We start from the raw sequence: 27,267 nt of genomic DNA, 5'->3' as shown, positions 1-27,267 counted from the left end.
GGAAGATTCTTGTTTTTAGGACCGTCCAGGGACTAGCAGGAAGGTGGGAGAGGCAAGGGCATTAAATTTAAGGGGGTGGGGAGGACATCTCTGTGGTTAGATTAAGAGATTTAGAGGACGGTGGTCATCACTCCAAGGTGCCCACCCCGTTCCCTGCCCAAAAGGAACATAAGTTCGCGTGCTCCTAATAAGGTTAATGGTCCTGTTCATGGTCCCTGCGGCTCAGCTCACCTGGCCCCCTGCGTCTCCTACCATCACCCCGCCCCCTTTCTTCCGCGTCCCCTCCCTTCTCACGCCTCCCCCAAGGGGTGTCCCCGAGCCCTGGGTGGGGAGGGTGGAGGGGGGTGGCGCGTCGCCGCACCAGCGAAGAGGACGCACGGCGGAGCCAGCCCGGTGGCACGCCCGGCTCCCCGCCCCCGGCCCTGCTCCCCGGCGGGACACTGTCCCTTTAATAGACTCTCCCTCTGCCTGGCGTTCCGCGGCTGGGGAGTAAATTTCTCCCTGTCATCAGGTCGTGGGGAGAGGAGGAGGAGGAGGAGTTTGTTAATGTTCAGTTTGTTCAGCGGGATCGATGTTTGCTGGCATCGCCTCGCCCTGTCTTGTGTGTGTGTGAGAGTGTGTGTGCGTGTGTGTGTGCATATGTGGGGGGTGTGAGTGTGTGTGTGAGAGGAAGCGAGAGTGCGTGCGTGCGTGTGTGTGTGAGTGTGTGTGTGTGCGCGTGTGTGTGTGTGTGCGTGTGTGTGTGTGTGTGTGTGTGTGTGTGAATTCCAGATTTTCTGTCTTTCCCAAACCCGCTCCTGTCCTCTAGCATATCACTCACAGACGGGGATCCGACAGCAGCCACAAACCTACAGTGAGTGATCTCTCTGCCCCCAGCGCGAATCCGCCATAGAGATCGGCGAGGAGGAGGAGGAAGAGGAGGAGGAGGAGGAGGAGGGAAAGAGGAGGAGGAAGAAGAAAAAGAAGAAACCACTACCTTGCCAGGATTGCCTTTTTTTTTTCCTTATCTTTACGCGCGCGTGTGCGTCCCTCGTCCCTTCCATCCGAACCCGGTCTTGGATGTTTAATAAAGAAATCAAGTGTCTCAACAGTCACCAAAAAAAAAAAAAAAAAAAAAAACCAAACCAAAAAAAAAAAAAATTCCAAAAAGCCAAAACAAAAAGAGAGAAAGAGAGAGGAAAAAAAAAAATCCAAAACAAACAAACAAACAAGGCAGAACCAACCTCTACTTCCAACCAGCCGGCAAAGCCGTCCGTGTCTGCCACCCAGAGAGGGGGGTCTCTGGCCCGTGGTGGAGGAGTTGCAGGGGGGATCGTCAGGGGGACAGAGGCCGAGTGACGCCCTAGGAGCCACCGGGCAGGAGGCGGAGGAGACCCAGAGAGGCGAGAGAGACCGCGGGCCCCCGCGCGCGGCTCGGGGCTGGGGCGCCAGAAGTGGGACTGGAGCGAAGTAGAGCGATGCCAAGGAGGAAACAGCAGGCACCCAAGCGGGCGGCAGGTAAGAGAAACGGCTCCGCTTCGGGGCTGTCCGGCCGGGCTGCCCGGTGCGCCGAGATCCTCGCCCGCCCTCCTCGCCCCGGGTGCCCCAGGACGCCACCCCCCTCGGCTTTCGGGGGAGTTCGCTACGGGTGTGCCCCTCTCTGCCCGGCTCATGACCCCATCCTCTCTCGCCTTCTCCAATCTCCCAAATCCTCCCCTTTCCAGGCTCCGATTGAGGGTGTTGGGGGAAGCTATCCCACCAAGCCTTCCCTCCTTAAACTTTTTTTCCTCCACCCTCTACCCCACCCCTAACTTTCTCCCAGTCTGCTTCTTGCCTCTCGGGCCAAAGTTGGGTTGAGGATTCGGGGTGCGGAGTGGGGAGACAGTCCTTCCACCCCCGCATCCCTCCGCGTGGTCAGTGCCAGTGGCTTCTGGCCTCGAGGGACAGCGTCTCCTCTGGCTGGGGTTTGGGACGCTGAAGTGTGAGCAGTGACCCAGCCCCGGGCTGCAAGCCTGGCTTTGGGGCGAGCCATAGGAGTTTAGCTTTGATCACCAAGGTGGAAAAAACCACCCCAGGAAACGAACCTTTGAATATGTTTTCTAAGAGGATCCACGTTTGGAAATTTAACGTTTGGAAATCTCTCCCTTCTCTTAGAAAAGGGGAAGAAAAATGCCCCTTTAATATTGAAACAGCTCTGGATTTTCTTTGCCCAGAGTGAGTTGCAAACTTTGTAAATTGATTTGTATGGTAGGAACTATCCCATATGAATTCTTACTTACCACCCCTCCTCCAAAATAAAAAAGAAAAAGAGAGGAACAGGTTAATGGATCAGTACGTTAGATCTTGTAAAGGATTTTTTTTTTTCCTTTTGGGTTGCTTAATTGCTTTTTAAATAGTATGCTGGGGTTTTGCTTCTCCGAAGTGTGATATGAAAGTTCATTTTTCTCCTCCCAGACCCACCCACTGAAAAGTCAGCTTTCCACTTGATTGCTAGTTTTGATTTGACATTTGATTGATCACCTGTCATCTCGCTGCCTTTGATCTATTCATTCTTGATATATATCAATAAATCACTCACCATGGTAACTCAGAGTGCCAGTGACGCAAGCCTTGCCCTCTAGATTCAGAGCCAGACATGCACAATTATTATCTTGTTTGGCTTTTTATGTGGGCGTTTTTATTTCTTTGTGTCCTTCAGTTGAATCGGGCTTTAGCAAAAAGCTTAAGTTTTTTCCCCCCCTTTTCTGTCTTTACCCTCATGCTTTAGGCAGCATCAGTTAAGGCGGGTCTTCTGCAGAGCCCCCCACAATACTTCCTTCTGTTCCAACTCGAGCGAAACATTAGGGAGAAGAAGTTCGGTGGAACACTTTCGTAAACTTTGAAAAGCCACCCTCAGAGCAAAGCCAAAGTTAGTCACAAATCTGGGCAAAGTGGGTGTTTGTGTCTGAACATGCTGGACCACCAAGCTCATCCTCCATCGTGGCCTGATTCCAGCACGAATGGCAGTACATGTGCTTTGAGATATCCACAATTATCTTCCCTTCTGAGCGTAGATCCGTAACCGTGTATAGATTGGTTCAAATTGCATGGGGAAATATCATTTACAAAGCTTTGATTCATGTATTTCCAAGAGCAAAATAATTCAGGTATTTTTAGTACCGTATCTATTTAGAACTTGCCTAGTCAATGAGGTGCTCTTTTTTCGACTCTAGCTACCTCTCTTGCCAACAATTTCTCCCTCCTACCCCTGTCCCTTTCTACATGTAACTCACTTATTTTTTAAAACTTAGATTGCTTTTCAATCTGAACAGCACTGGGGTGTGCCCTGGCCTTTTAGACTCAGGAAGACTGAGTCTACTTCTTCCAGTTCTAGCAACATAAATTTAAGTGTAGCTAGATTATTAGAGATAACGTCCTTATTGTTGTCCCAAAAGAGAACCCTGGCAACAGTCCAGCAAGAAGTGATACTGCCCTGAAAATTACTCTTTTTTTCCCCCTGTTGTTCCGGTAAAGGCCAACAACTAGGCAGTAATTTAAATTACCAGAATGACTGGACACGTCTCCTTTGGTCAGCTCATTACAAAAAGTGCATTGCTCAGAACTGTACTACTTTGATTATAATTATGCTCTGATCAGCGAGGATCCAGGTGTACGTAACACAAGGCTGTATCACATTATTTAAATTAGATCCTTTTCATTGAGCTGGTGTCTGTTGGAGCTAGCTTATCTATTTACTATAGTGTTTGCATGTGTATGTGTGTGTTAGAAAGTTCTGACTGTAGTTTCAGTTTTCTGGCCTATTGTGTTCCTAGTGTCTTTATGTGTCTGTTTTCATGGCTTTTGTTATTTTCACTGGAAGAAGTGGAAGCTCTTGTCAAGCTGAAAGGGAATAATTCATTTTGTACACAATGAGGCTCCTCTTATGGTATTTATGTACTCACATATGACTAAAACAGGTATTTTTTCATGTAATATTTCTTTCGTCTGAAGTCATCGATGCTGTACTCTGTTTTAGCTGACGTGATTATTCACAAGTAAAGTTAGCCACTTTGAGATTCTTTAGCCAGTTAACATCCAGGGAGAAGAACAAGGTGGGTTCTAGGATTGTGGCCATACTAACTTTTATCACTGCTTAAAATTAAACAATGCACAACTGTAAGTAATTATTCCCATGGGCTGATGTTGAAAGCTTGATTTCTAGCTTGATGAATGAATAATGTAACATCGAAAAAGCCTGTGAGTGAATCAGAACTGAGACTCTCTTTCCCAAGAACTGTTTGAGGCAGTTTGATTCCTTTGCATTATGAGTTTTAAGTTCCACGTTTCAAGGAATCAATTACGGAACTTTCTAATAAAGCAGGTATGCGGCTAGAATGAGCGAGATGATATTGTAAGTGATGGGGGACGTTGGTCTTTATTGGTTATATTCCCCCCTCCTTTAAGGGAAGGGCTGTGAGGTAGGCAGTTCTCTTTAAGGAAACAGCTAAGTCAGAACATTTCCCTCCGAAATGTCATTCTTCCTGGCTTTCTAAAGCTCTGCTATTCTACCATACTATTACTTCGGGCAAGGAAAAAAGTTTAGAAAGCAGCCTACAGTACCCCAGGGGTTTGTGTGTGTATGAGTGAGTGGGCTTGCTTCCTTGGATGTATATTTCACTCACCACTAAAAGGTATCTACTTTTACCTGAAAATATTGCAGGATTCTGTACCAGCATCTTTTCTCCCTATCCATTGTAGGGAAGATAGAGAAGATGGCAGAAAGGTAAAATAAAAACAGAACAGTGTTTTGATTTGTTTGTGTTTTGCAAGACGCAGAGTAGTTAAAAATTTTAAACCGTAGACTTACACTGTAACCCTTCTATTTTCTACAATCTATCGCAGCCTCTGTACATACACATGTGTAATATATATTTTATTTCACCATCCTGAACTCTTGTTTGTTTGGGTTTTCTTTAACACCTTTATTGGAGTATAATTGCTTTACAATGGTGTGTTAGTTTCTGCTTTATAACAAAGTGAATCAGTTATACATATACATATGTTCCCATATCTCTTCCCTCTTGCGTCTCCCTCCCTCCCATCCTCCCTATCCCACCCCTCTAGGTGGTCACAAAGCACCCAGCTGATGTCCCTGTGCCATGCGGCTGCTTGTTTTTATATAATGCCAGCCAATTGAAATAGGATGCAAAATCTTTGGGCATCATATACATATGAATATCTAATGTATATATAAATTATAGGCATCTGCTCCTGCCTACTCAAAGAGATTAAATGTTTTCTTCTTGCTGACTCTCAGAAGCTATTTGATAATCCAGATCTGAGGAAAGTCTTGCAGGAGAGAACAGCTCCCTCAGTTTATTTTGTTTATTTAATATGGAGATGAATAATGCAGATTTTGTTTTCATGAATGTCCTTGTGTGGCAGTAAACATTAGACTATTAGCAATCATTACTTAAAAGTTGCAATTTGCACCTTAATAGCACAGGTTATTTACATGGGAAACGTATTCAGCAGGGACAATTCGGAATACTGCAGTGGAGCGTAGACATGACCTGAGCGATCTCCTTTTCAACCTCCTGATGACGATGACTGGATTAGTGGGGAAGGTCTCAGCAGTGTAAACCAGCAGGGCGGGGCGGGGGGAGGCGGTCAGACAGCTCAGGGTGAAGTTTACCTTTAATTCACTGGCAGGTGGAATGGGGTTCAAGAGAATAGGTATGGGGTGGAGTCCGACCCTGGCACTCTCACTTTGTTTAAGCACACTTGAGAAAGACAAGTTCCCATCTTGAAGATTTAAATACCGCATGCTATAGACCCCTTCACTCACACAAACTGTGATTTTTAACAGATGAATGGAAAAAATAAATACACACCCCCACCGCCAGAGGGGCTCAGCAGTGTGAACTGTTCAAGGCTATTCTTGTTATTTAAGGCAGATCCCTGAAAAAAGAAAGGACAGGTACCTTGAAATCACATCCTCCACGCAGTGTTTTGGATAGAAATGGATTGCTTAACTGGTCCTTTTCCCACTCCCCTCATGATTTCCTTCTCCCTCCTCTCCCCTCACCCTTAAAGACCCTGATTGAATGGGACATCTCAAAAGCCCATTTGTTTTAGGCATTTATTGATTTCATTTTTAATCTGCCATATCAGGACACAATACATGAACCCTGATGAGCAGACTGCAAGTGATAGGGAGTTCTAGTGGAAGCCAGGTAAGGAAGGGGGGGCATGAGAAACTTCTCGACAACGAAAATCTTCTTAAGGCTTGGGGGTTGGAGATCAGAGGTGACTTTGGAGGAGGGTAGAAGCATTCCTCAGAAATACTCTGCATTTATTTTTCTCCCAGTCACCTTGACTCTGTTGCTACCATTCGGGGAAACCTTCACACCCAACAAATACCTCCTAGGCATCCTTAGCAGATCTGTCCCTGGAAACATCTTCCCTTTTGTCACATTCTCCAACAGAGGCTTATGCTTTCATTTCATCCCAGCTGACTTCTCACTCATCTGACGGAATTTCTCCAACGGGATAATACCTGGGTTGATCTATTTATCTTTCCAGTGGCTTGGGAATTGTGCTCTCAATTGAGCAGGTTTTAAAGGGGCACCGAGCCTGGCATTATTTAAGGCCACTGAAATGATGCACTTCTGCTCCTGACCGCAGCTGAGCTTAGGGAAACCAGCCAGGAAGAAAACCTAGGCCCTGCTCGTGTTTACGCCGGGGCTGTAATTAGCTGCCACGAGGAGGTAAATGTCCTGAGTGGTGCTTCCCTTTCCCTTCCATCACTGTATCTGTACCATCAATTTTATTTAAGTATGTCATGGTCGGGGCCGACTCAGCCGCTATTTCAAAGGCAGTGTCTGCGTCCACCCAAGTCCCCCTTAAAAAACACAAAATTGCCTAACAAATTCTATATTAAGACCAGGCATACACAGAGTATCATTTTCGGTTGGAAACGCATTAAACTAACGGAGAGTGTCTTGCATCGCTTCCCTGAAGCAGTGCTTTTTCATTACATATTTAATTACAACAAATTGAGAGACTTTTTATACAAAAAAATCACAGTGATATTAAAAGCAGCTTGGCACACAAATAATTTTATTGCTTCACAAGTTGACAATGCTGCTTTATTTTCATTTCTTTGGGAGAAATTTATTTTCATTTTCTAATGTTGGGATGAATACAGAATGTCTTCCCCTACAGTCTGTATCAGGGAGATCTCATCCTTCTACCTTCCTAGAACCTTTTCACCCTGGAAGAGGGTTTTTTTAAATCTATTTTTCAGTAATTTGTAACAATTTGTATGTTTAAAATTATTTTAAGTTTTCCGAGTTCCACTTAGAGTTAGAAATTCTCCTGTTTCTGAGGGTGGCCTTTGGCCAGCAGCTCTCCGATTATGAACCAGCCTAGTCATTCTAATCACATAAGACATAGCTCGTTGAGAGTGTTTGCTTGATTACCTGGATGTTGCAGGGAGACAAAACACCCTACAGTTACAGGCCTCTAGCATACTACACTGTTTTCACTGGATTTATCATTTCTTTTTCTTTTTTTCCTGCTACTGACCTGTCACTTGTTTTAGGAACTTTTTTTCAGAAGAAGGGATAGGCTTAACATTGAAAGTCAGTTTCAAGATACACTGGGTCTGTAAGAAATGATAATAAAAAATAGAGACTTTAGAGACCAAATATCCACTTCTGGGTGATGTCTGCAAACTCAGAGGATTTTCACCTAACTTGGACGTTCATCTGGAGTGTCTTCAGCAGCGTGGCCGTACTTGTGCTACTCGTTTGGCCAGAGGGTAACTGTCAGACTCAGGTCCTTTCCAAAGATATTGTGTACATACACAGCCACACAGAGAAGAAATCTCAGATGCAGGTAGGAGTTGCAGATATGTTTGTTTCCAAAGCAAACTCCATGGGTGAAATGATTAAATAATTCGGAGGGTTTCGAAAGTCATTAAAACAGCCATGTGGAATTTCCAATTGTTGCCTCTTTCAGTCTTTTGTGTTTCCTCTGCAGAAAAAGATGTCCTCTGGGCATTCTCAAACATTCTGTGATGCCAAAGTGATGCCTAAAATTGTTTAAAATTTTAGAAATTAAAATTCAGGAGGCACGGTTAGCTAATCCTATTATTAATAATATATCAGTATTATTTAGCTATGCTTAACAACAGGAAATGCACAATGCAAAAGTTTTAGAGATAATGAGCTTAGAGAAATTACATGGGGAGAAAAATACCTGGATCATATTTGAAAGGATTTGTCTTGAATTTTGCTCATCTAAATGAGAGTTTCCTTTCCATTTGTGTTATTTTTTTTTTAAAGTTTCAATATCCCTATACCTACTACCCAACCTGAAGCAGGGTCTAACAAAGCTCTCTCTGGAGGTACAAAAATATAGGCCGCTGTAATGCACATCCCCTTTTTAAAAACAGTCGTAGAAAACCAAATATGGGCTTGAAAGCAAAACCTCAACAAGATCTATATAACACAGCCAGCTCAGGGTTCAAGATCGAAAACTTTGTTTCGGCAGGGTAAGAAGAAAATAGCGTTGCATTTTAACTGCACATCTCCCCCCTGGCACAGGAGAGGCAGTGAAGCAGGGAAGATTTTTAAGGAGCTTTTTAGCTCTTCTGCATCTCTCTCTCTAAAGACTAATTTAACTGAAAAGCTGTAGTGTCCGTTTATGCCAAAGGAAAAACCTCATGTTTCCTTAAAGCTGCTAGGCGCTAAGGTGGGTTTTTTTAGAAAGCCAGCGTGCTGCAGTTTCCTTTAGTACAAAAATTAAGATCACTGGTCTTAATAAGTTGAGTGTGCTTTCAGAATTGAATGAATACTCTGAAATCACCCCTGAGCTTTCTTCTTCAAGGTACATCTAAGTCATTTCTATGGAAATTATACAGTTTAGATATTAAGGAGGGGAGAACACAGTGACTGTTGTTTTTTAATTTAATTAATTTATTTATTTTTGGCTGCGTTGGGTCTTCGTTGCTGTGAGCAGGCTTTCTCTAGTTGCGGTGAGCGGGGGCTACTCTTCATTGCGGTGCGCGGGCTTCTCATTGCGGTGGCTTCTCTTGTTGCGGAGCACGGGCTCTAGGCGCACGGGCTTCAGTAGTTGTGGCACGCGGGCTCAGTAGTTGTGGCACACAGGCTTAGTAGTTGTGGCTTGTGGGCTGTAGAGTGCAGGCTCAGTAGTTGTGGCGCACGGGCTCAGTTGCTCCGTGGCATGTGGGATCTTCCCAGACCAGGGCTCGAACCCATGTCCCCTGCATTGGCAGGCAGATTCTTAACCCCTGCGCCACCAGGGAAGTCCCCACGTTATTATTTTTAATGAAAATAGTTACAAAGTGCAGAATGAGATAAAAACAGAGTTGGCAGCGGCCATTGTGTTTGTAGTGAATCTAGAAGAAACTTCCTTAAATGTTTTTCCGTGCCATGAAAAATCCATGAAATCTGGTGACTGCTGATGTGGGAGATACAAAAAGAAGACAGAAGGTCAAGGTCTTCTATAGGGGAGATTTGTGTAAGCAGGAGCAGCAGCACATACATATCTCTATATAAACTGCAAGGGGCTGACTTTAAATCACTCCAATTAATCAGATCTGTAGACCTTTCTATGTATTTAGAAGCCTCTCTCTTATACCCCAGGGAGATATGAATAGCTCCTGGGCCAAGATGATGATGTAGAGAAGACTTAAATCTATTCTATGTGTTCGGTACCACTTGGTACAGAAAAAAATGCCAAAATGAAAAGCTATATAAGCACGTTTTATATCAGAATTGCCTTTAGCTATTTTCCTTTATTAGAAAGTTGGGTTTGTAGCTGTGCCTTTCTTCTTGCTTTCTCCCTTGGGATTAGGTTTTGGACTGTGGATGGCACCGTGGAATAGGAGGAAATGACTTGGGTTCTGGTTACAGCTCTGCCACCCTACTTAACTGTCCCTGGGCAAGCTCGAGAGATAACCTTACTCAAAGAATAAGAATGTGAGTTCAGGAGTCAAACTGACCCAAGTTCAAATCCTTGGGTCTACTTTTTTGGATGTGTACGCTTGGACCAGCTGCTCAAATCTCCTCATTTTCCAACCTACAAGATGGGGGTAATCATAGTTCTTCTTAAGGTTCAGGATTTTGGAAAGGACGCTATGAGTCCTGAGCTGAGAGAATGCACTAAAACTGCTAGGGGCCACACCTAACAGAGCTAGTGTATCTTTGCCCCAAATAACCAGACCATGAAAAATGTATACCAGAAGGGAAATGAGGAACCTGCCAATTATTATGGGACCAGGAGTTCAGGGTCAAAAGAAATCTGACTTGGATGCGTTTTGATTTTTAAAACTGGAAATATAATCACTGAGTAGTGTTTTAGCCTCTTCTGAGAAAAACTCGTACTGGATGGGTTGGAGCCCTGCCCCAGCTCAAAAAAAAAAAAAATTGTTTCTTTCCCAAGGAATAGTAATTATAGCACCAGCAACAACAAACATAACAACAACAGAATGATGGTATCTGCCACTATCTAAGTGCTTATTATATGCCAGGCATTTTATCAAGTGCTTTATTAATTTTACAGTCATTCATTTAAGCGTCAGTTATTTCTTGGGCTCTTCCCACATGCCGGGTCCTGCTCTGGTCACCTGGGTCCTCAAGGCTGATAGGATGGGTGTGACCCCTGGGGGTCTTACCCTCCAGTTGGGGGAAGCAAGAGAACATACAAGTAATTTAATAAAGGAAAAAAGATAACTTTCATATAGACAAAAGCTCTATGATGACAATTGTTTTATAAACACAAACATCTGAGAGCAGGATTGGGGCAACAGTGGTGTGGATGGTCAGAGGAGACCTGCCAGAGGAGGGAACATCTGAGTGGAGTCTTGCAATATTCCTGCGTTAGATGCTAGTATCATCTCTATCTTGCTGATGGGGACCTGAATAACCTGCAGAGCAATTCGTCCAAGGTCATGCAGTGACCGAGGTTGGTTTGAAACGTTCTGCTTCCAAGACCCATGCACGTAATCTGCTGTGGTAGTTTACCTAGAAGAGTCATAGTGATTTGCCAAGGAAGGACCCTCAGTTCCTATTATTTTTCCCTTGCGTCTGTCGTGATGTCTAAACCTGGGGGGGGAGGGTACTGAGAACGCTGACAGAGGATGCTGCCTTTTGTGGCGTCTCCAACTAGAATCTTAGTACCATCTACCCCATGTAAAGTCAGCTCTTCCTCCTCGTGTGTATGTGTGTGCATTCACGTGTTCATTCACCCAACAGATGTCGACTGTTCATCTACTGTGTGCTAAGCATTGATCTGGGTGCTGGAATGTTGCGGTAGGAAAAGTCCCCACCCCCACCCAGCTAATATTCTTGTGGGTGAGACCAAAAAGCGAACGAACAAATAAATACATAATATTGAGTAGTTCTAATGACATTTCATAAAAATGAATTGGTATTAGTAGGTTAGAGAGGGATGGAAGGTTGCCATTTTACGTAGAATGGTTGGAGGTGGTATTAATCAGGTGGTGACATTTGATCAGACCTGAATAGAAAATGAAGAACTAGACAGGCATAGATCTGGGAGGAGAAGCATTCCAGGAAGATGAAGCAATAAACACCTTAAGGCCAGAAATGTCTTGAGTGCTTGAGGAATACATAGGAGGCCACTATGGCTGAAGCAGATGAAGACAGGGGAGAGTAGCGGGAAATGAGGAGGAGACATACGCAGGGCAGATCACGTGTAGCCTCCTAGAATTGCATCTAAGTGTGATGGGATCGCTGGAGGGGTTCAGGCAGGGAAGTGATGTCATCTAATTGGGTTATTAGTAGAACCGGGGTACTTGTTTGTATTTCAAAGATGGTGGTGGACTTGGGTATGTTTATCCATTCCATGTACTTAGTTCGCCCCTCAGTGATGGAGACTAGGTTGCTTAAAATAATAGAGGTGACACCTGCAGGTAAAAGCACATGCGCAGGCTTTATGGAGGAATTGACAGGTGCAGGGCTGGGCGCCATCCATGCGGCTGTGGAAAGGCACATGTTAAGAACCAAGAAAATCTGGGATCCAACTGCAGCTCCTCCCTACTTAACTAGCCACCAGTGTGCTTTAAGGGCAGTCCCTTAACCTTGTGGCACCTCAGTTTCCTTACCTGTCAAATGGAGACATGATATTGTTCGCCTCACATTGTGGTTATGACGATCAGACAATGTGATACAGATGAAACCCTTGGTGCAGTCTCTGGCACTTACATCGCATCTTCTCCATAAATGAGTTTATGTCCTTTCTGTTGTTTTGTTTTGTCTTCTGTAGGAATTCTGGGAGAAATCTAGGCACTTGAATTAGTCCTTGGTACCTATTAGGCACTAAGTAAATATTTCCTGACAAATGAATAAATGAGGCTATAAATAAGTGAATGAATAAATACTTTAATTAGTGTATTACTTTGTATACTAATTAATTAGCTTCGAGTACAAGAATCTCTTTTACACATCGAAAATTTTTTGGCAGACCTCCGTACCAATCGTGATCGTAGCTGCGCTTTGAATATTTATCAATTTAGGAAATATTAATGACAAAAAGATGGTGATTTTAGTTAGAAGCTTGTATTTTGTTCATCATGACGTCCTCCGCCTTCAGCTGAAGAGCAGTGATTCACCTTTTTGCAGTGAATGTTGTTTATTCATCTTATAGACAGTGCTTGCTGATACTATGGATTTGTAGACTTCCTCCTTAAGCCTAGACCCGGATGGAGGCAAAGGGGTTGGGGAGCCTCATTTCTGACCCCAGAGGTCGACCTCTCTCCCTCTCTGCTCTCCAGGTGCTGTGCCCTCCTGCCCGCAGCCTCCAGATGCTCTCAGCACCCCCCTACCAGAAGCCTGGGCTCATCCCCTCAGGCCCAAGGCAGCCAAGCTTAGGGGTTGTTAAGCTAACAGGAGAAGGCTATAGGCGGTTTCCTGGTAATGCCTTCTTCACTTTTTAATCGTCACCTTCAGATAAGTGCCTGGGAGAAGAAAGAAGGGAGACTGGCCGGTGCCCGTTGTTAAGGAATATCTTAGGACAAAGAGATTGGGGCTAGCAGAGAGTATTGGGGAATTTTTGCTGCCTGTCCTAAGACCTTTATTTAACTGGTATGTTTGAAGGTCTGCCGTGTACCAGGTACCTGTAGGAGGTGCTGGAACTAGAGGCTTGAGTAAAAAAATGACAAAAGGCCTGCCTTCTTGACGCTTACATTTGTGTGGCAGGCAGGTCCCAAACAAGCAAGCAGATGTATGTCACCTCGTGTCGGAGAGTGATGTGTGCAGCAGAGAAAATTAAAGGAGGGTGAGGGGTCTCGCGTCACAGGAGGATGTGCTGTCTTAGATAAGATAGTGAGGAAAGGCCTCTCTGTGGAGGTGATATTGAAACTGGGCTCTGAGTAAGGTGGCAGAGAGTACAGGGCAACTCTGGGGAAGATGGTTCCAGGTGCGCGGGCAAGTCTGGGGCTGGAGCTGCTGCAGGAACTGGAGGAGTAGCAAGGAGAGCAGGGTGACTGGAGACGAGGGACAGAGGGTGAGCGATGAGGACAGAGGGGTAGACCGACGCCAAACCTCTAGAACCGAGATGCTGCATAAGGAGCCAAGGTTCTAACTGAACTGGGGAGCCTTACAGGGCGAGGGAGCAGGGAGACATAGGATCTGACTTAGGTTTTTACAGGATCATGCTGGCTGCCCTGTTACGTACCAGGGACCAAGGTTGCAAGCAGATTGACCATTTTGGAGGCTTCTGTATCAATCTAGTCAAAACCTGGTGATGACTTGGACCAGACTGATGGTCCAGGAGAGGGGAAACTTGGTGCAAAGATAGACAAGATGTGCAGAAAATTGCAGGTCGGTATGAGTGAGAAAGAAGAGTATACTGAAAACTGTATATGAAAAACCTGACTGTATTTATCCTATTATCTTCCTGAATTCTTTCTTTTGCTTCTTTCCTCTACTTGTACATAAGGTTCTTACTGAAAATCGTCAGTCTACCATTTTCTGAGCCAAAGTGGGAACAAGGGAAAGTGTCTGGAGCTGCCTTGATTCTAGAATTGACCGTGCAGGGAGAGGCTAGTCTTTTCCAAGCACATTTCATGGAGTCCTGGAGTTGCATCTCCCCACCCCCATCAAGACAATACGGTGTCAGGGCAACGGGGTGGACCCTGAAGTCAACAGACCGGGCTTCCATTTCTCTCCAGTGGGTCATTTCCTTGCTGTGTGACCTCAGGCACCTCTACCGCCCAAACTTTCAATTTCCTCATTCGCAAAACGGACCCACTAAAAGGACTCGTCTCGCTGGGTTTTTACAAGGATTCATTGAAATAAATCAGGTAACATACTTAGTTCATGGTGGTACATGGTAAGCGGTCAAGAAAATTTAGTCACTATATATATTAACAAATTAAGAATCCTCTCCATGCCTAGATTTCCTCATCAGTAGAGATAATGAAAACTCCCTCTTGGGTGCTTGGGAGGAGCAAAGCATGAACACTTGTAAAGCACTCGGGACTGTGCCTCGTACACAGTGAGTGCTCAATAAATGGTAAGTTATCAAAATCATCACCATGACTCTGAGCTTATGACCTTGAACAGACCTTATATCTTATCTGCTTTGTGTCCAAAAGCCTGGCACAGAGTTGGTGCTCAATAACTATTGTTGGAAAGAATGAATGATAGTGATGTGATTAGTAGGAGTTAAAGTGAAAAAAACCCAAGGAGATAAAGGTGCATCTCCTGGGAGCAGGAAAGTAGACACTAACTGGGATCATCATTTCCACCAGTGGGAGCTCCTAATGGCTAATCTCCTCTTCCCAAGCCTACCAGTGCTCTGTACAATGTTTTTAACGAGGAAAGTAAGTCCATCTCTAAAGTTTTTAAAGCCACAGTTGCCCCATTATGGGCTTTCAGACCACTGAGGTAGATAGTCTTAAGTAGCAGGCAGGCAGGAAATGAAAACAGTATTCCTTTTTAAATACTGGTTCAAATCCTCTGATTTAATCAAGAAGAAAGTCTCACTTGCTGTTAGCCTGTCTTAAACACCTCTCTCCCAGTTATTTAGCAGAAAGAGCAGACCACAAATTCAGAGACTTGCGCATGCAACACTGAATAGCCAAATATTAACACTTGGATTTTTTTCATTGTTTGATTACCATCACTTACGGCAAATGTGACTGGCTTTCCGCTGACTGAATGACATGAATTTTCATTTTAAAATAAAATTAAGTAAATGAAAGAGGGAATTATTACAAAGAAAGCAGTAGTTGGGGGGAGGGCATTGCACCAGCCATGAGGCTGGGGCACGATGACTAAATGTGAGAACACTGTAGGTGCCCAGAGCCTGAGCAGAGCAAGGGATTCATGAACCAGCTGTGAGCTGTGGCTGCCAAGTCACACTCAGGTCAAAGAAACGCCCAGAAACAGAGGCTTTCATGAATACTTCAAAAAGTTTAAAAACCAGGAGGAACTTCCCCTCCCAGGATATCAGAGAAAAACTCTGGAAAGTCTTTACTGGCCCAGGAAATTTTGCAAATATGGAAGGACTGGGAATGATGTTCTGGTTTTGCATCTGGAATAGAGTTGTGGTTCTCAACCTTTATTTGGTGTCCTCCTCACTTGGGAAACTTGTTAAAGTGTAAATTTACAGATTCCCAGGCCAGAGCCTAGTGGTTCTGATTCCATAGGATGACATGAGGCCCATGAATCTGAATTTTAGGCATGCACTCAGGCTTTAAATTACAGGATATAGGAGAAAAATAGCTAAGTTCTCTCCTCCTCCTCCCTTTTTTCTTCTTTTTCTCCTCCTTTCCTCCTCCCCCTCCTCCCCCTCCTCCTCCCCCTCTTCCCCCTCCTCCTTCTAAACACACACACACACTCTCTCTCTCTCTCTCTCTCTCTGTCTCTCTCTCTCTCTCTCTTTCTAATTCCAAACGCCAAAGCATTTAAACATTTAAAAAATTATTTCCAGGGTCCATTTTCACTTTTGGCTTTTAGTCAATGGAAAAAATATGAGTAGTCTCTTTTGCTCTCACTCTCTCATGGCAATTGCCTATATTTTTAGAAATAGTGGGGACAATTTTCCCTAATGTATTTCAACAAGGAAACACACCCATTTGTGCATTGGTCTTCCGGGTCACAACACGAAACATCAGAGTCCAGAGAATCCCTCAGTTAAGAGGAGAAAGACAGGCGGTCCAGCAGATATATAGCAAAGTCTCCGTCCACTAGGGAGCTGGCTGACACTCTTGGTACCAGCGTCAAGAGACAAGAAAGAAACAAAAGGAATATCCCAGACCTGGTTCTTTATTTCTTACACTCTGTAAAATTTTGGAAACTATTGGATGAGAGGGTAGAAAACCCGGTTTTATTCTTTGGAACCTCCTTCACTTTCTTGTTATCTTTGTCATATTTTCTCATCCTGTCTTCAATGCTTCCTCTGTCTTTTCTTAATCCATCCCCTCTCTATTGTTTCCTGATTCTTCCCAGTAATCAGACTTCTCAGCCTTTTCTGTCTAGCATATGTGCCTCCATAGGTGACTGTGATCAAAATAATGATGGCAGCAATGATGAAGATAATGCTACGCATAATGGTCTGTCACGTAATGGCTGCTGTTTATTGACCTGGAGAACACAAAACCAAAAGTCTACGCTAAGCGGTCAACGTTTACTCAGCATTGACTACATAAAAGTCGTTTACATGAAGTGTCTCCCCAAAACATCTTGAGAACCGGATATTATTGTTGGCCCATTGAATAGACAAGGAAATTTAGTTTGGGAAATTTTAAGTAACTTGAAGATCATACAAGCTTTTAAATAAGATACTAAACCCTGGGTCTGCGTATCAGAGCCCAAGTACTCAAACACCATGTTTTGTTGCTTCTCACATTATTTAATGTTTAATAGCAAAAAGTCACATAAACATTCGTAGTCTAGTATAAATATGTGCAGATCAAGGGCATGAACTGAAATTGAGGGTTTCCTCCAGGTTGAAGTAAGTCAATTGTGGCAAAAGGGAGAAAGGAAAAAATGATAGAAAGAGAATCATCCTTATCTAATATCTAAACACCATTTAAAAAATTGAAACTATGAAGATTAAAAAAAACACAATTTTTAGAACCCCTTGAGCTTTACACAATGGCATTTTCATAAGTCCATTCCTGTTTTATTAAACAGAGGTTAAAAAAAAATAAAAATCCATGAAAACCCCCAACACAGTCCATCTGGGGTGGCTCAGTAAGTAATCGTGCTCACTCACTTCCTACAGCATCCTTGAGGATGTGTCCTGAAGTCAGACACTGCTCATCTGTTCCCCATAAATCTCTTGTGGGCTTCATGACTCTTCCTGGCCATCAAAAATATGGAACACATGCAATGACGCTACCCCATTATTTATTGTAGCAAACGCAAAGCTACCCTCCCAGATTTCCCCTTTAGAGTCCCTCGTAATATTTATGGTCAAGGTCTACAAAGGTGTTTCTTACTTGTAAGTATTTAATTATAGGTGACATTTAAATGAGTACTCTGAATAATGTGAGAAAAAAAAAAAGATGATCACGAAATTCAAGGGGTCATATCTCAGAGGGAGAGTGTTGCTTACGACAGAAATCATGATGGGATCTTTCTTGAAAAAAAATCAACAATCGTTTTTAGTTGGTGGTGGGTTATTTTTATTTTTCAATATGGGTGACATTTTGAAACAGACCTTTCTAGTAATACCAAGTTTGGCAAACTGCCTTGCCATTTGATTACCGGTTATTTTAATGAGAAATGGAATGAAATTATCATCTTATTTTATCATCTTTAATATAAATATTTTCTTTATGAATGTTGGATGGGAATCATCGTCAGATGGAATAGAGGAGAGAACTGTCAGTAATAAGGTGAGCTTATTTCACTTGATCAGTAAATTTCAGATATAAAGGAATTAAACTGTACAGATAAAGCTGTTCCCTTTGAAAAGCAAACTTAAAATCTCTGTACCTCAGTCCTGTAAAATAAGTGTAAGGAGGGTGCTTACTTCCAAGCACTATTATGAGGTTTTAAAAAGTTGGCACTTATTAAGTCCTTAGGATAGTGCTTGGTGCATAATAGGTGTTCTTCAATTATGGTTACTTTCTCCCTCTCTCTGTCCCCAGAGATGGGCACTGTGAGGAATTTGGTGTGCGCACATCTTACATTATTTACAGTATTGCCTGCAAGTATATGTAGTTAGGAGCATTATTATTCTTTTGTATGTGTTTAAAATTTTTTGTTTGTTTGCTTTTGTTTTTAATATGATCTACTAATTGTAAGTTTATTTTTAAATTAAAATTTTTAATTTTTTAACTAAAAGATTTAATTTTTTTTCTCCCAGTTTTATTGAGATATAGTTATAAATAGTTTCATGCTATGTTTTACAAGTTTTTATTTTTAATCTATTTTTGGGTCTCTATCCAAGTATGCAAGTACATAGGTAGAGAAAAAAAGAGAGAAAGAGGTGATAGATTTAAGAAAATAGATATAGCTAATTCTTTTTTATATGATTTATAATATTCCACCATAGGCATGTACATTTTTACTAATTTATCAATTCCTCTGTTAATAGACATTTAGCATATTTTAAAGTTGTCACTATTACACAAAATCCTGTAATGAATATTCTTGGGAATTTTTACAATTGTCACGTAAGTAATTTACGTAGAGAATAACAGTTGTGAGAATTTTACTGCATTTAGCAAGAGAATGAGTTGAGAAAAATAAACATCACTTAAACAGCTAATATTTCATATTTTGAACGTCCTTGGTGTCTTTACTGAGTTGTACACTTCTCTAACCAAAAATTCAACTAGCTAATTTGCACCTAGTAGGCACTTGCTAAATGTCTGCTTGAAGTAAGTAAACTGAACATAAAATATGTCAATAATCCCAATAATGAATGAGACAGTCGTCAACGTGGCTTGAATCCTAGCATGTCAAGAAAACTGTCATTAGCCCTCTTGGGGTGGGGTGGGATACAGAGAGAAGGAAAAAACCAAACCAAACCATGAATAGCATAAAAGACATTGCATTTGTCCTCAGCGTGTATAATGATTAAGCCTCATAGCTGGACAGCCGTAGCCTTACTGATGCTAAATCTCCGTGAGGTATTAAACATGCACGGGGGGGGGGGGGGGAGGTCAGGAACGGACTTTTGTTTGTCCATGTTATAAGTTGAATTATTAACAATAGTCAATCCTACAGTTTCACATATGGAACAGTTACACTGTACCGTAATGCAATTTAGCAGACATGTATTGAGGCCTACCGGTTGGTCCTGGGGGTAGATATATTAACTAGATAGGACCCCCCAGAGCTGAGAGGGTCCATGTAGTACCAGATGCTCACAGCCACGGACAGTGGCATCCTTAGAACGTGTGTGCGCGCACGCTGTGGAGCTGTTTGACTGTGGATCTGAGCTGTAAATCTGTGCATATTATGTGTGCTGTGGATATGAATGTGTTTCACGTACAGCTGGATTAGATACGTCGTGGATGTTAGTGTGTGTGTCTGGTGGGGCGAGAGTAAAAAGCCCTTTACTGTTCGTGAGTTTTGTGTCTGTGGTGGGCATAGTATATGCATATGTCCATGCCAAGGCTAAGCTGCTAATGAAATCACCACAAAACTCTTCAGGATTTTCCCTGTGAACACAGTGTATTTCCAGTGTCATAATGTGTATAGTGTCACGGCGTATTTCCCCAGGGATGCCCCTTTGGCACTGCCCCTGTCCTCCTGGTTACAGCCCAAGGTGAGAGGAAAACAGAGCCATAGTTACACCAGATGTCCCCTGCACAGGAAAATCAGCTCTAGGTAAGAAATGTATAAGTGACAGATAATACCAGGAAGCAGGCTGTATACCAGGTGTAATTTCTGTTTCCTTTTCTACCTTGTGTCATGTCAGGGATTGACAAATCTTTCAAATCGTGGGGACCATTTCATTTGCTGTACCTGGAATACAGTAGATGTTTTTGTTGAATACATGAATGAGTGAATGAATGAATGAACGAATGGTTATCCAAGGTTCCTGGAGTCTTTGGGATACTTAGACACCCATGTTATTTATGTCCGCAGGGCTGAATGGAGTAGGTTCTTAGGGAGTGTTGTTCAGTGAATAAATGCACGCACGTCACACACGTGAATGTTTGCCTATCTCAGAAGCAGGTTCGCAATCATAAGAAAAGAGTTCCCTGGTGAGGTTTTTATTCTTCCTCTGTCGATCCCACGGGAGCACCTTGTCTGCTGTCCCTTTGGTTTAATTATTGTTCTTTGAGATCAGTATGGCAGCCCTTCTGTTTACCGTCAAACTGCAGGCTCAGATAGAGAAGTAAAGCAGGGGGGCGGGGATCTTCATAATTCAGGTACAGGAACTTCCTCAAAGATATTTTTTCTTTTAGAGAGGTGAAAGGAAGGTGGAAAAGTGGGGATATGAGTTTCCAATCTTGCCAAAGACGTAAACCAACAAAATTGTGTTGCTGCTCCCATAAATGTTTAATAAGTTTTATCATCTTGTGACTAAGGTTAAACAAATGTGAGTCCTTTGAGGAATTATTTACTGGAAGCAAAGTTATAGCATCAACATCTGTGTTTCCAATCACTTAGATGAGGAACAGGTCAAATAAATCATGAGTAAGTTCCACAAAATAACTTCTGTATTATTATCTCTGGAGAAGAATAATAAGAATAAGTAACTATTTTAGGTGCCCTCTCTATTGGAATTTGGGCTTTTTTGTTGTTGTTAGACATTTTTCTTTTTATTCATTTCATTATCTTCAAAGAATAAATAAGTCTTCACTTTTTTTGTGGAAAGTTACCCTAAGAACATCCACAATAGAAGGCCTTAGAAATTTCTCTCAGGGAATCTGGCCATTTCAGCCAACATTCTCACATGGGAATGGGCTAACAGTTCCAATATATAACATCCATATAATTTAACCTCATAAATTTCTTTTTTTCACAGTGATGTAATGGGGAGACTGACCTGGAGTTTGTAAATGTTCCCTGCTCACTGCATTCCCCCGGGCGACATAACATTCTAGACAGTGTTTTATGTGCCCTGATTAAAATATAACGTATTCTTGCATTTCCTGTGGACTGACCTGTTAGTACTCTTAGCAGAACATTTAAGGAACACAGAGATGTTTTCAAATGTGTTACAATGCACTGTGTGAGGGTTGTTTTGTTTTTTTTTTTTTCTCTTTTTTGAACAATGTTCTGATTTTCATTTTAGACCACAGTCCCCTGAGTACCCACTCCACAAGAAGAGTTTTGTGCTTTGGTTTAACTTTTGAATCTGCCACAGCACTCTGACAAATAAACAGAATACTGGTTTGTAACTCCAATTTGAATTCTCAGGCACGTACTGTGAACTGCTCTCCTGCAGTGGAGGGAAGGAATTGGACGAGTTAACGGGGAGTCCCCAAGATGAAACGGTAGCAATGGAAACTTACAACTTTATTTAAAGGAATTTTTAAAAAATTAAAGTGAGGGGAAGGGCTTCCTATTGTTTTTGCATCGTGAAAAGAAGAGCTGTGACAAACAATGCATTCGGCAAACCAATCTGTGAGATTGAGATGTTTTAATTTTCAATGGGAGCAATGCATGGCAAAAATAAGAGGCTTGACTTCCAGAGGAGCAAAGAAAAATTTGTGGGGTGAGGGCTTGAGCTTGAAACTTTGCTGAGCCAACACTGATGCTGCCGTGTAGATCTTCCAGGGTAAAAATCTCATTCCAGGAATAATATAGAAGAGGCTTGGAAACTGAGAGGGAAGGAAGGCTGGAAGGATCAAACTGATTCTTGGAAGATAAGTTCCCTGAAAGGAGTGTATGTATTTGAGGGTCACTCTTTTATTCTTTCAACAGACATTTGTTAATTTCTATTATTTTCAAGACGCTGTGCTGTGTTCCAGGGCTACAGGGATGAACGAGGCACGGCCCCCTATCTTAAGAGGTTAGAGATGGAGTGCCTAGGATGGATGGATGGATGACGATCTGTGATTCACTAGGAACTCAAGTTCATTTCTGTTGGTATGTTTGTTTGTTCCTGGGTCTCACTGTTGATCTGCCCAAAGTTTATCCCAGGTAGCCCTGGACGTTTCCATCAGCGATGGAAACCGAAGGTGTCGAGCAGGCACCTGCTTTCCTCATTCCGCCCTCCTCCTGAACGGCCCTGAAGGGGAACTTGCTCCACAGCAAGTTCCCTGATTTCTTTTCCTACTAATCCTTCCTGAACCCAGGTCCTTTCTTTCCTGCACATGCTCCGCAGCAAGTTCCCTGATTTCTCTTCCTACTAATCCTTCCTGAACCCAGGTCCTTTCTTTCCTGCACATGCTATAGCCCCTGCTCAGCTCTTATAAGCAATAATTTGCTGTGAATGTTTCTAGATTTGCTCCTAGTTGGCCACTTGATCACTGCTCGCTCCAACCCTTAATGGAATCAACCGTTTCTCTTTTGTTCCCTGAAACAATAATGATCAGACTTGTTAACATGTACTGAGAGTCCATTCCCTGCCAGCACTGTCCCAGATGCTTTACATGTACCTGACCTCATGACATGACAAACTGGGGTTCAAGCCCAGGCACTTATTTACTTTCTGTCTGACCTTTGGCAAGTTATTTAACCTTCTAACCACTGGTCTCTTAATTTTGAAAAAATTCCTTTAATACTACGTGGGGCCGCCATCTAGATTATATCCATTGTATGCATGATATGCTTCATACATGCTTGGTACATAGTAAGTGCTCAATAAATGCTAGTTAATACGGTGGTTGTGGAGGGGAGAGCCGACCGTTTGAGGACTACTAGAATAGCAATGTATAACGTCTTCGGAGAGAGAGACTTTTTTTTTTTTTTTTTTGAGGTCTTCATTTATGCTTCTGGGCACATAGTTTAATAAACAGCCTTCTATAAAGTAAAAACGGAGGTGAAATATAACTCCTAGAACGAGCCTGCAGGACTGAAAGAACCACATTCTACATCTAGCTCACTGTGGCTTCTTTTTGGTTAGGGCCAAAAGTTCTTCTCAACTTTCCTTTCGTTTCCTTTCAGGTTTTGATTTATTTATTAATTAGGCAAAATGGGAATTGACGAGCCTGAAATGATAAAGATGCCCGTGATTTTAAAAAATGTTTTTGTACGTCAGGAATGAAAGATGTGGTGAGGTTGAGTGGGAGAAAAATGGCTGTGTCAAAGGCAGCCAGGAGGGGTGTCACTTCCCTGCTTTCCGGGGGTGAGAAAGGTGGTAAAATATGGGCATTTGGCGGTTGAGAAAGTTGGAGTTCATCTGATTCCTTGTACTGGATTTGGGACTTGTTCAGACACTAACTGGTTGGCTGGCAATTTGCCTTCTTGTGGAAAAACTGACTGAGCAACACGTCTTGTACATTCAAGGTTCAGAGAGACCTTTTCTCTTGTAGTTTATTCTTCTGCGGAGTGGTGTTTGCAGGCTGCTGACATACGTGGAGGAAATGCTGTGTTTACGCGTGTGTGCAGCTCTCTACCTGCAGTATGCACGTGCTCCTGGCTGAATTCCATGTGCATCTGAAGCTGTGGGTCCTGCTGATTTAGTCCAAGGCATATATAATGCTCTGTAGAAGCCGTTCCTGGTTAGTGGCCCCTCACTTACTGTGTTATACAAGCTGCTGGCAAAGGTAATTATACTTAATAGGAGCCACCTTTGATTTAAAGCTGCAGAGGTGAGCCATTAAATTGAGCTTCATGCGTGGGGGTGGGTGGCGTGCAACCTGTGTTTGGGGACATTTGTCGGAGCAGCTGGGGTTGCTTACAAGGGCAGTGTTCCTCGGGCCCGTATTTGTCACCCAGACTGTCTTAGAAAGACAATTAGTAGACGTGGGGGAGAGGATGCACCGCAGGCGTGGAGCAGGCGCCTGCTTTCCTCGTTCCGCCCTCCTCCTGAACGGCCCTGAAGGGGAACTTGCTCCGCAGCTTCATCTGCCCCGGACCGTGTGCCCATCTCTCCTGTGTGTGTTCAGTATCGCCCTGCTCACTAGCTTCTCACCGATCGCCGCCAGACACAGTCACGACGCCCACAGGATCGGTCCTGCCCAATGGACAGGCCGTCCTGAGATGTCTAGTCCCAGGTGTGGGCTCCAACGGAGAAGTGTGGGTCTGCTCAGGCCTTGGCAGCAACAGCAAAGGCATCCCAGTCCCTAATCCTTTTTTTTTTTTTTTTTTTTTTTGCGGTACGTGGGCCTCTCACCGCCGCGGCCTCTCCCGTTGCGGAGCACAGGCTCCGCAGCCATGGCTCGTGGGCCCAGCCACTCCACGGCATGCGGGATCCTCCCGGACCGGGGCACGAACCCGTGTCCCCCGCATCGGCAGGCGAACTCTCAACCACCGCGCCTCCAGGGAAGCCCTCCCTAATCCTTTAATGATTAAATTTGAGATGATTTAATGTGTGTAAGATTTCATTTCAATCCTATGTGTGGCTATTACTGCATTTCAAAGCTTATCTATGTACGTGTGTATGTATATAGTATAAATATATGTTTCTTTTTAGCAAGCCTACCCTTGGTTTTTCAGAATATGTATGGGCTGTCCCTCCCCAGAGTTTCTGAGTAGCTACACCCACGCAAAGGAGTTTCTCTTGGGCAGAAGCAAAGGAGTTTCTCTTGGGCAGAAGCAGCCTGTTTCATGGCAATGCCACCTAGGATTGGGACTGACACAAGTGTCATTCAACTCCCCAGGAAAGGACACCAACTCCAACGGAATCTTAGAGGCTTCCCAAAGATTGCCGAGCTGCAGGCAGAGGGTTTTGCTCCCTGACAGCTGCAAGACGAGTTCATACAGTATAGAGGGATCTCAGGGAAATCTTGCCTAAACCTCCCTGCCCTTCCATTAAAGTCATGGCCTGAAACCTTCTTACTCACAGTATGGTCTGTGTGTTGGCAGCCTCTGCATCTCCTGGGAGCTGGTTAGAAATACAGACTCTCAGGCCCTGGCGCAGACCCGCTGAGTCAGAGTCGGCATTTTAACGAGATGCCCAAGGGATTCATGGGCAGCGGAGGGCTGAGAAGAATCCGTGTACAGGCCCCTGAGCGGCCGGCTCCTGCTGGCCTTTCTGAGACGAGGTCCTCATTCGCTCTCCTGCACCCTGGCTTTACTCAGTAGTGGTTGCCATCCGGTCGTGGTTCCTGGCTGTTGGTCTGGCTAACACCTTCACATGGTTCAGGTCTTGGCCTGAGTGTCACTTGCTCAGGGAAACTTTTTCTGACCCTTTAGACTGTGTCAGATCCCACCTTCCTCCCCAGCATTAACCTGAAAGTACCATGGATGCCACCTTTCAGCACTGGCATTTTATGATTCTCGGTTTATTTGATGCCCATCCATCTCCCCCCATCGCCCCTCCCCACAGACAGTAAGTTCCTTGAGGGCAGGGGCCGTGACTGGTTTCATCATCCGCCCCATGTCCTGAGACCCCAGCACTGCATCCAGTACATGGTAGAAGCTCAAGAACTATTTGTCCAATAAACAGATGCATATTATCAGTCTATAGAATGAGAACTAATATAGGCATATTACTTGCTCTCAGTTGATCTCTTTGGGGATTGTCAGAAAAGCTCTAGAATCATCTTTTGTGCATTCAATTCCAGGTGATGAGAAAACCAACACAGCAGAGCTGCTACTTACTAAACATTGTCCCCACAATGAGCATTATTCTGTTTAATACTCAAGACATTTTAGCAATTTTATAAAAGAATAAACCGAGTCATAAAGCAACGATTTCAGATTAAACAGCAGGGAGGTTGCAGGACCAGAAAACATGCTTCACTCTTAACTCCGACACCAAGGAGGCTGGGGACATGTTCTGCCTTGGGTTGGCCATCAGCTTGGCTCTCTAAGGAGGTGCAGAGTTCCCTCTTCACCTGTTAGAACAAATCTTTATTGAACACACAGCTACTGTGTGCTAAGCACTCTTCTAGGCTGTGGGAGCGACAGTCAACAAAATGTCTCAGGTCCCTGCTCTCATGGGGCGGAATCAATATACATTGAAGATGCAAGATGGTGAAAAGGGCTAAGAAAAAAAAATATCGAGCATGGCAAAGGAACGAAAAGTGAGAAAGAAGGACTATTATATTGCAGGGTCTTTGCTTCCTTCACTGCTGTGTCGCCAGAACTTAGCTCAAGGGCTGGCACATTGTAGGTACTCAATTAACATCAGTTGTTGATTGACTGACAGATGGAATTTACTATTAACAAAGGGACTGGGCACTAACTGAATTGCATGTGCCCATAAAACAGAGCAGTGGGCCTATCTGGGGATTGGAATATCTGACCCTGTTCTCCAGATTATGCTCTTAAGTCACAGGTTTGTGTTTAGAATCATCAGAATTGCTCTAGAATTTTCCACAAAACACAAGTGCTCAGCTTATTCCTTGAGTGAATTTTAGAGTCAGAATTTCCAGAGGTGAGACTTAGCATGTGTTTGTAAAAATAACCACGTACTTGAGTCTGATCTGCATAGAAGGTTGAGAAGCACTGCTCCAACCAGTTGAAATAATAACATCATCTATGACACACTGAGTGCCTACTGTGTGCCAGGAAAAGTACTCAGTGGCTAACCAGCCTGGTCAAGAGAGAGAAGAAGATGATGATGATGATGATGGCAAAGCTGAAAACACAGCTAGTATTTATGGAGTAATTGCTTTGCTCTAGATGGTGTATTAAGCACTTAACGCTTTTCAACTATTTCATCTTCACAACCATCCTATAAGTCCTTTTATGTCCCACTCGATGTTACAGAAATTTCAGAGAAGGTTCAAACAAATATCAGATACATGATTTTGAGCAGGGATTGACAAATTATGGCCAATGAGACAAATTCAGCCCACCTCCTTATTTTTTTTTTATGATTTGTGAGCTAGAATGGCTTTTACATTTCTAAATGTTTTGGGGGGGGGAAATGTGGAAATTTGTTTCCTCTCATATAAGTACCTCCATAAGATTCTTGATTTTGCCTCTTGGCCTTCAAAGCCAAAAAATATTTACTATTTGGCCTTTTACAGGAAAATTTCCTAGCCCCGGATCTAGAACTTTAATTCCCAACTTGTTATATGCATAAGACAGTTGTATACAAGATAGTTTTAGGTATTAGAAGTATGCATTTTTTAATAGTTATGGTTTTAATTTGTTCTGAATTCAAAGGGAAAAGTACATTAAAGTCGTGATTTCATGAGTCTTATTGCTGAATCCAATGTAAAGAAAAAAAGAAAATGAATTCATTGGAAATCAACTTTGAAAAAATTAAGTAAATAAT

The 27,267-nt window shown here is 43.3% G+C and overlaps 1 protein-coding gene across 3 annotated transcripts in view; it reads left to right on the top strand.

Moving 5' to 3' along the window:
* Positions 1-570: 570 nt before the first annotated feature.
* The window catches only part of TSHZ2 (teashirt zinc finger homeobox 2), a 446,407-nt gene continuing 419,710 nt past the window's right edge, over positions 571-27,267 (top strand). For all 3 annotated transcript variants that reach the window (XM_067012389.1, XM_067012390.1, XM_059038970.2), the window contains exon 1: positions 571-1,497. In XM_067012389.1, coding sequence (XP_066868490.1) covers positions 1,458-1,497 — 40 coding nt within the window. In that variant the 5' untranslated portion in view covers positions 571-1,457. The remainder of the gene's footprint in view (positions 1,498-27,267) is intronic.

Source organism: Kogia breviceps, chromosome 14 (assembly GCF_026419965.1).
Source record: "Kogia breviceps isolate mKogBre1 chromosome 14, mKogBre1 haplotype 1, whole genome shotgun sequence".
Classification (NCBI taxonomy): Eukaryota; Metazoa; Chordata; class Mammalia; order Artiodactyla; family Physeteridae; genus Kogia; species Kogia breviceps.
Note: the sequence above shows the minus strand (reverse complement) of the source record. Positions and strands in the feature narration are given on the sequence as shown.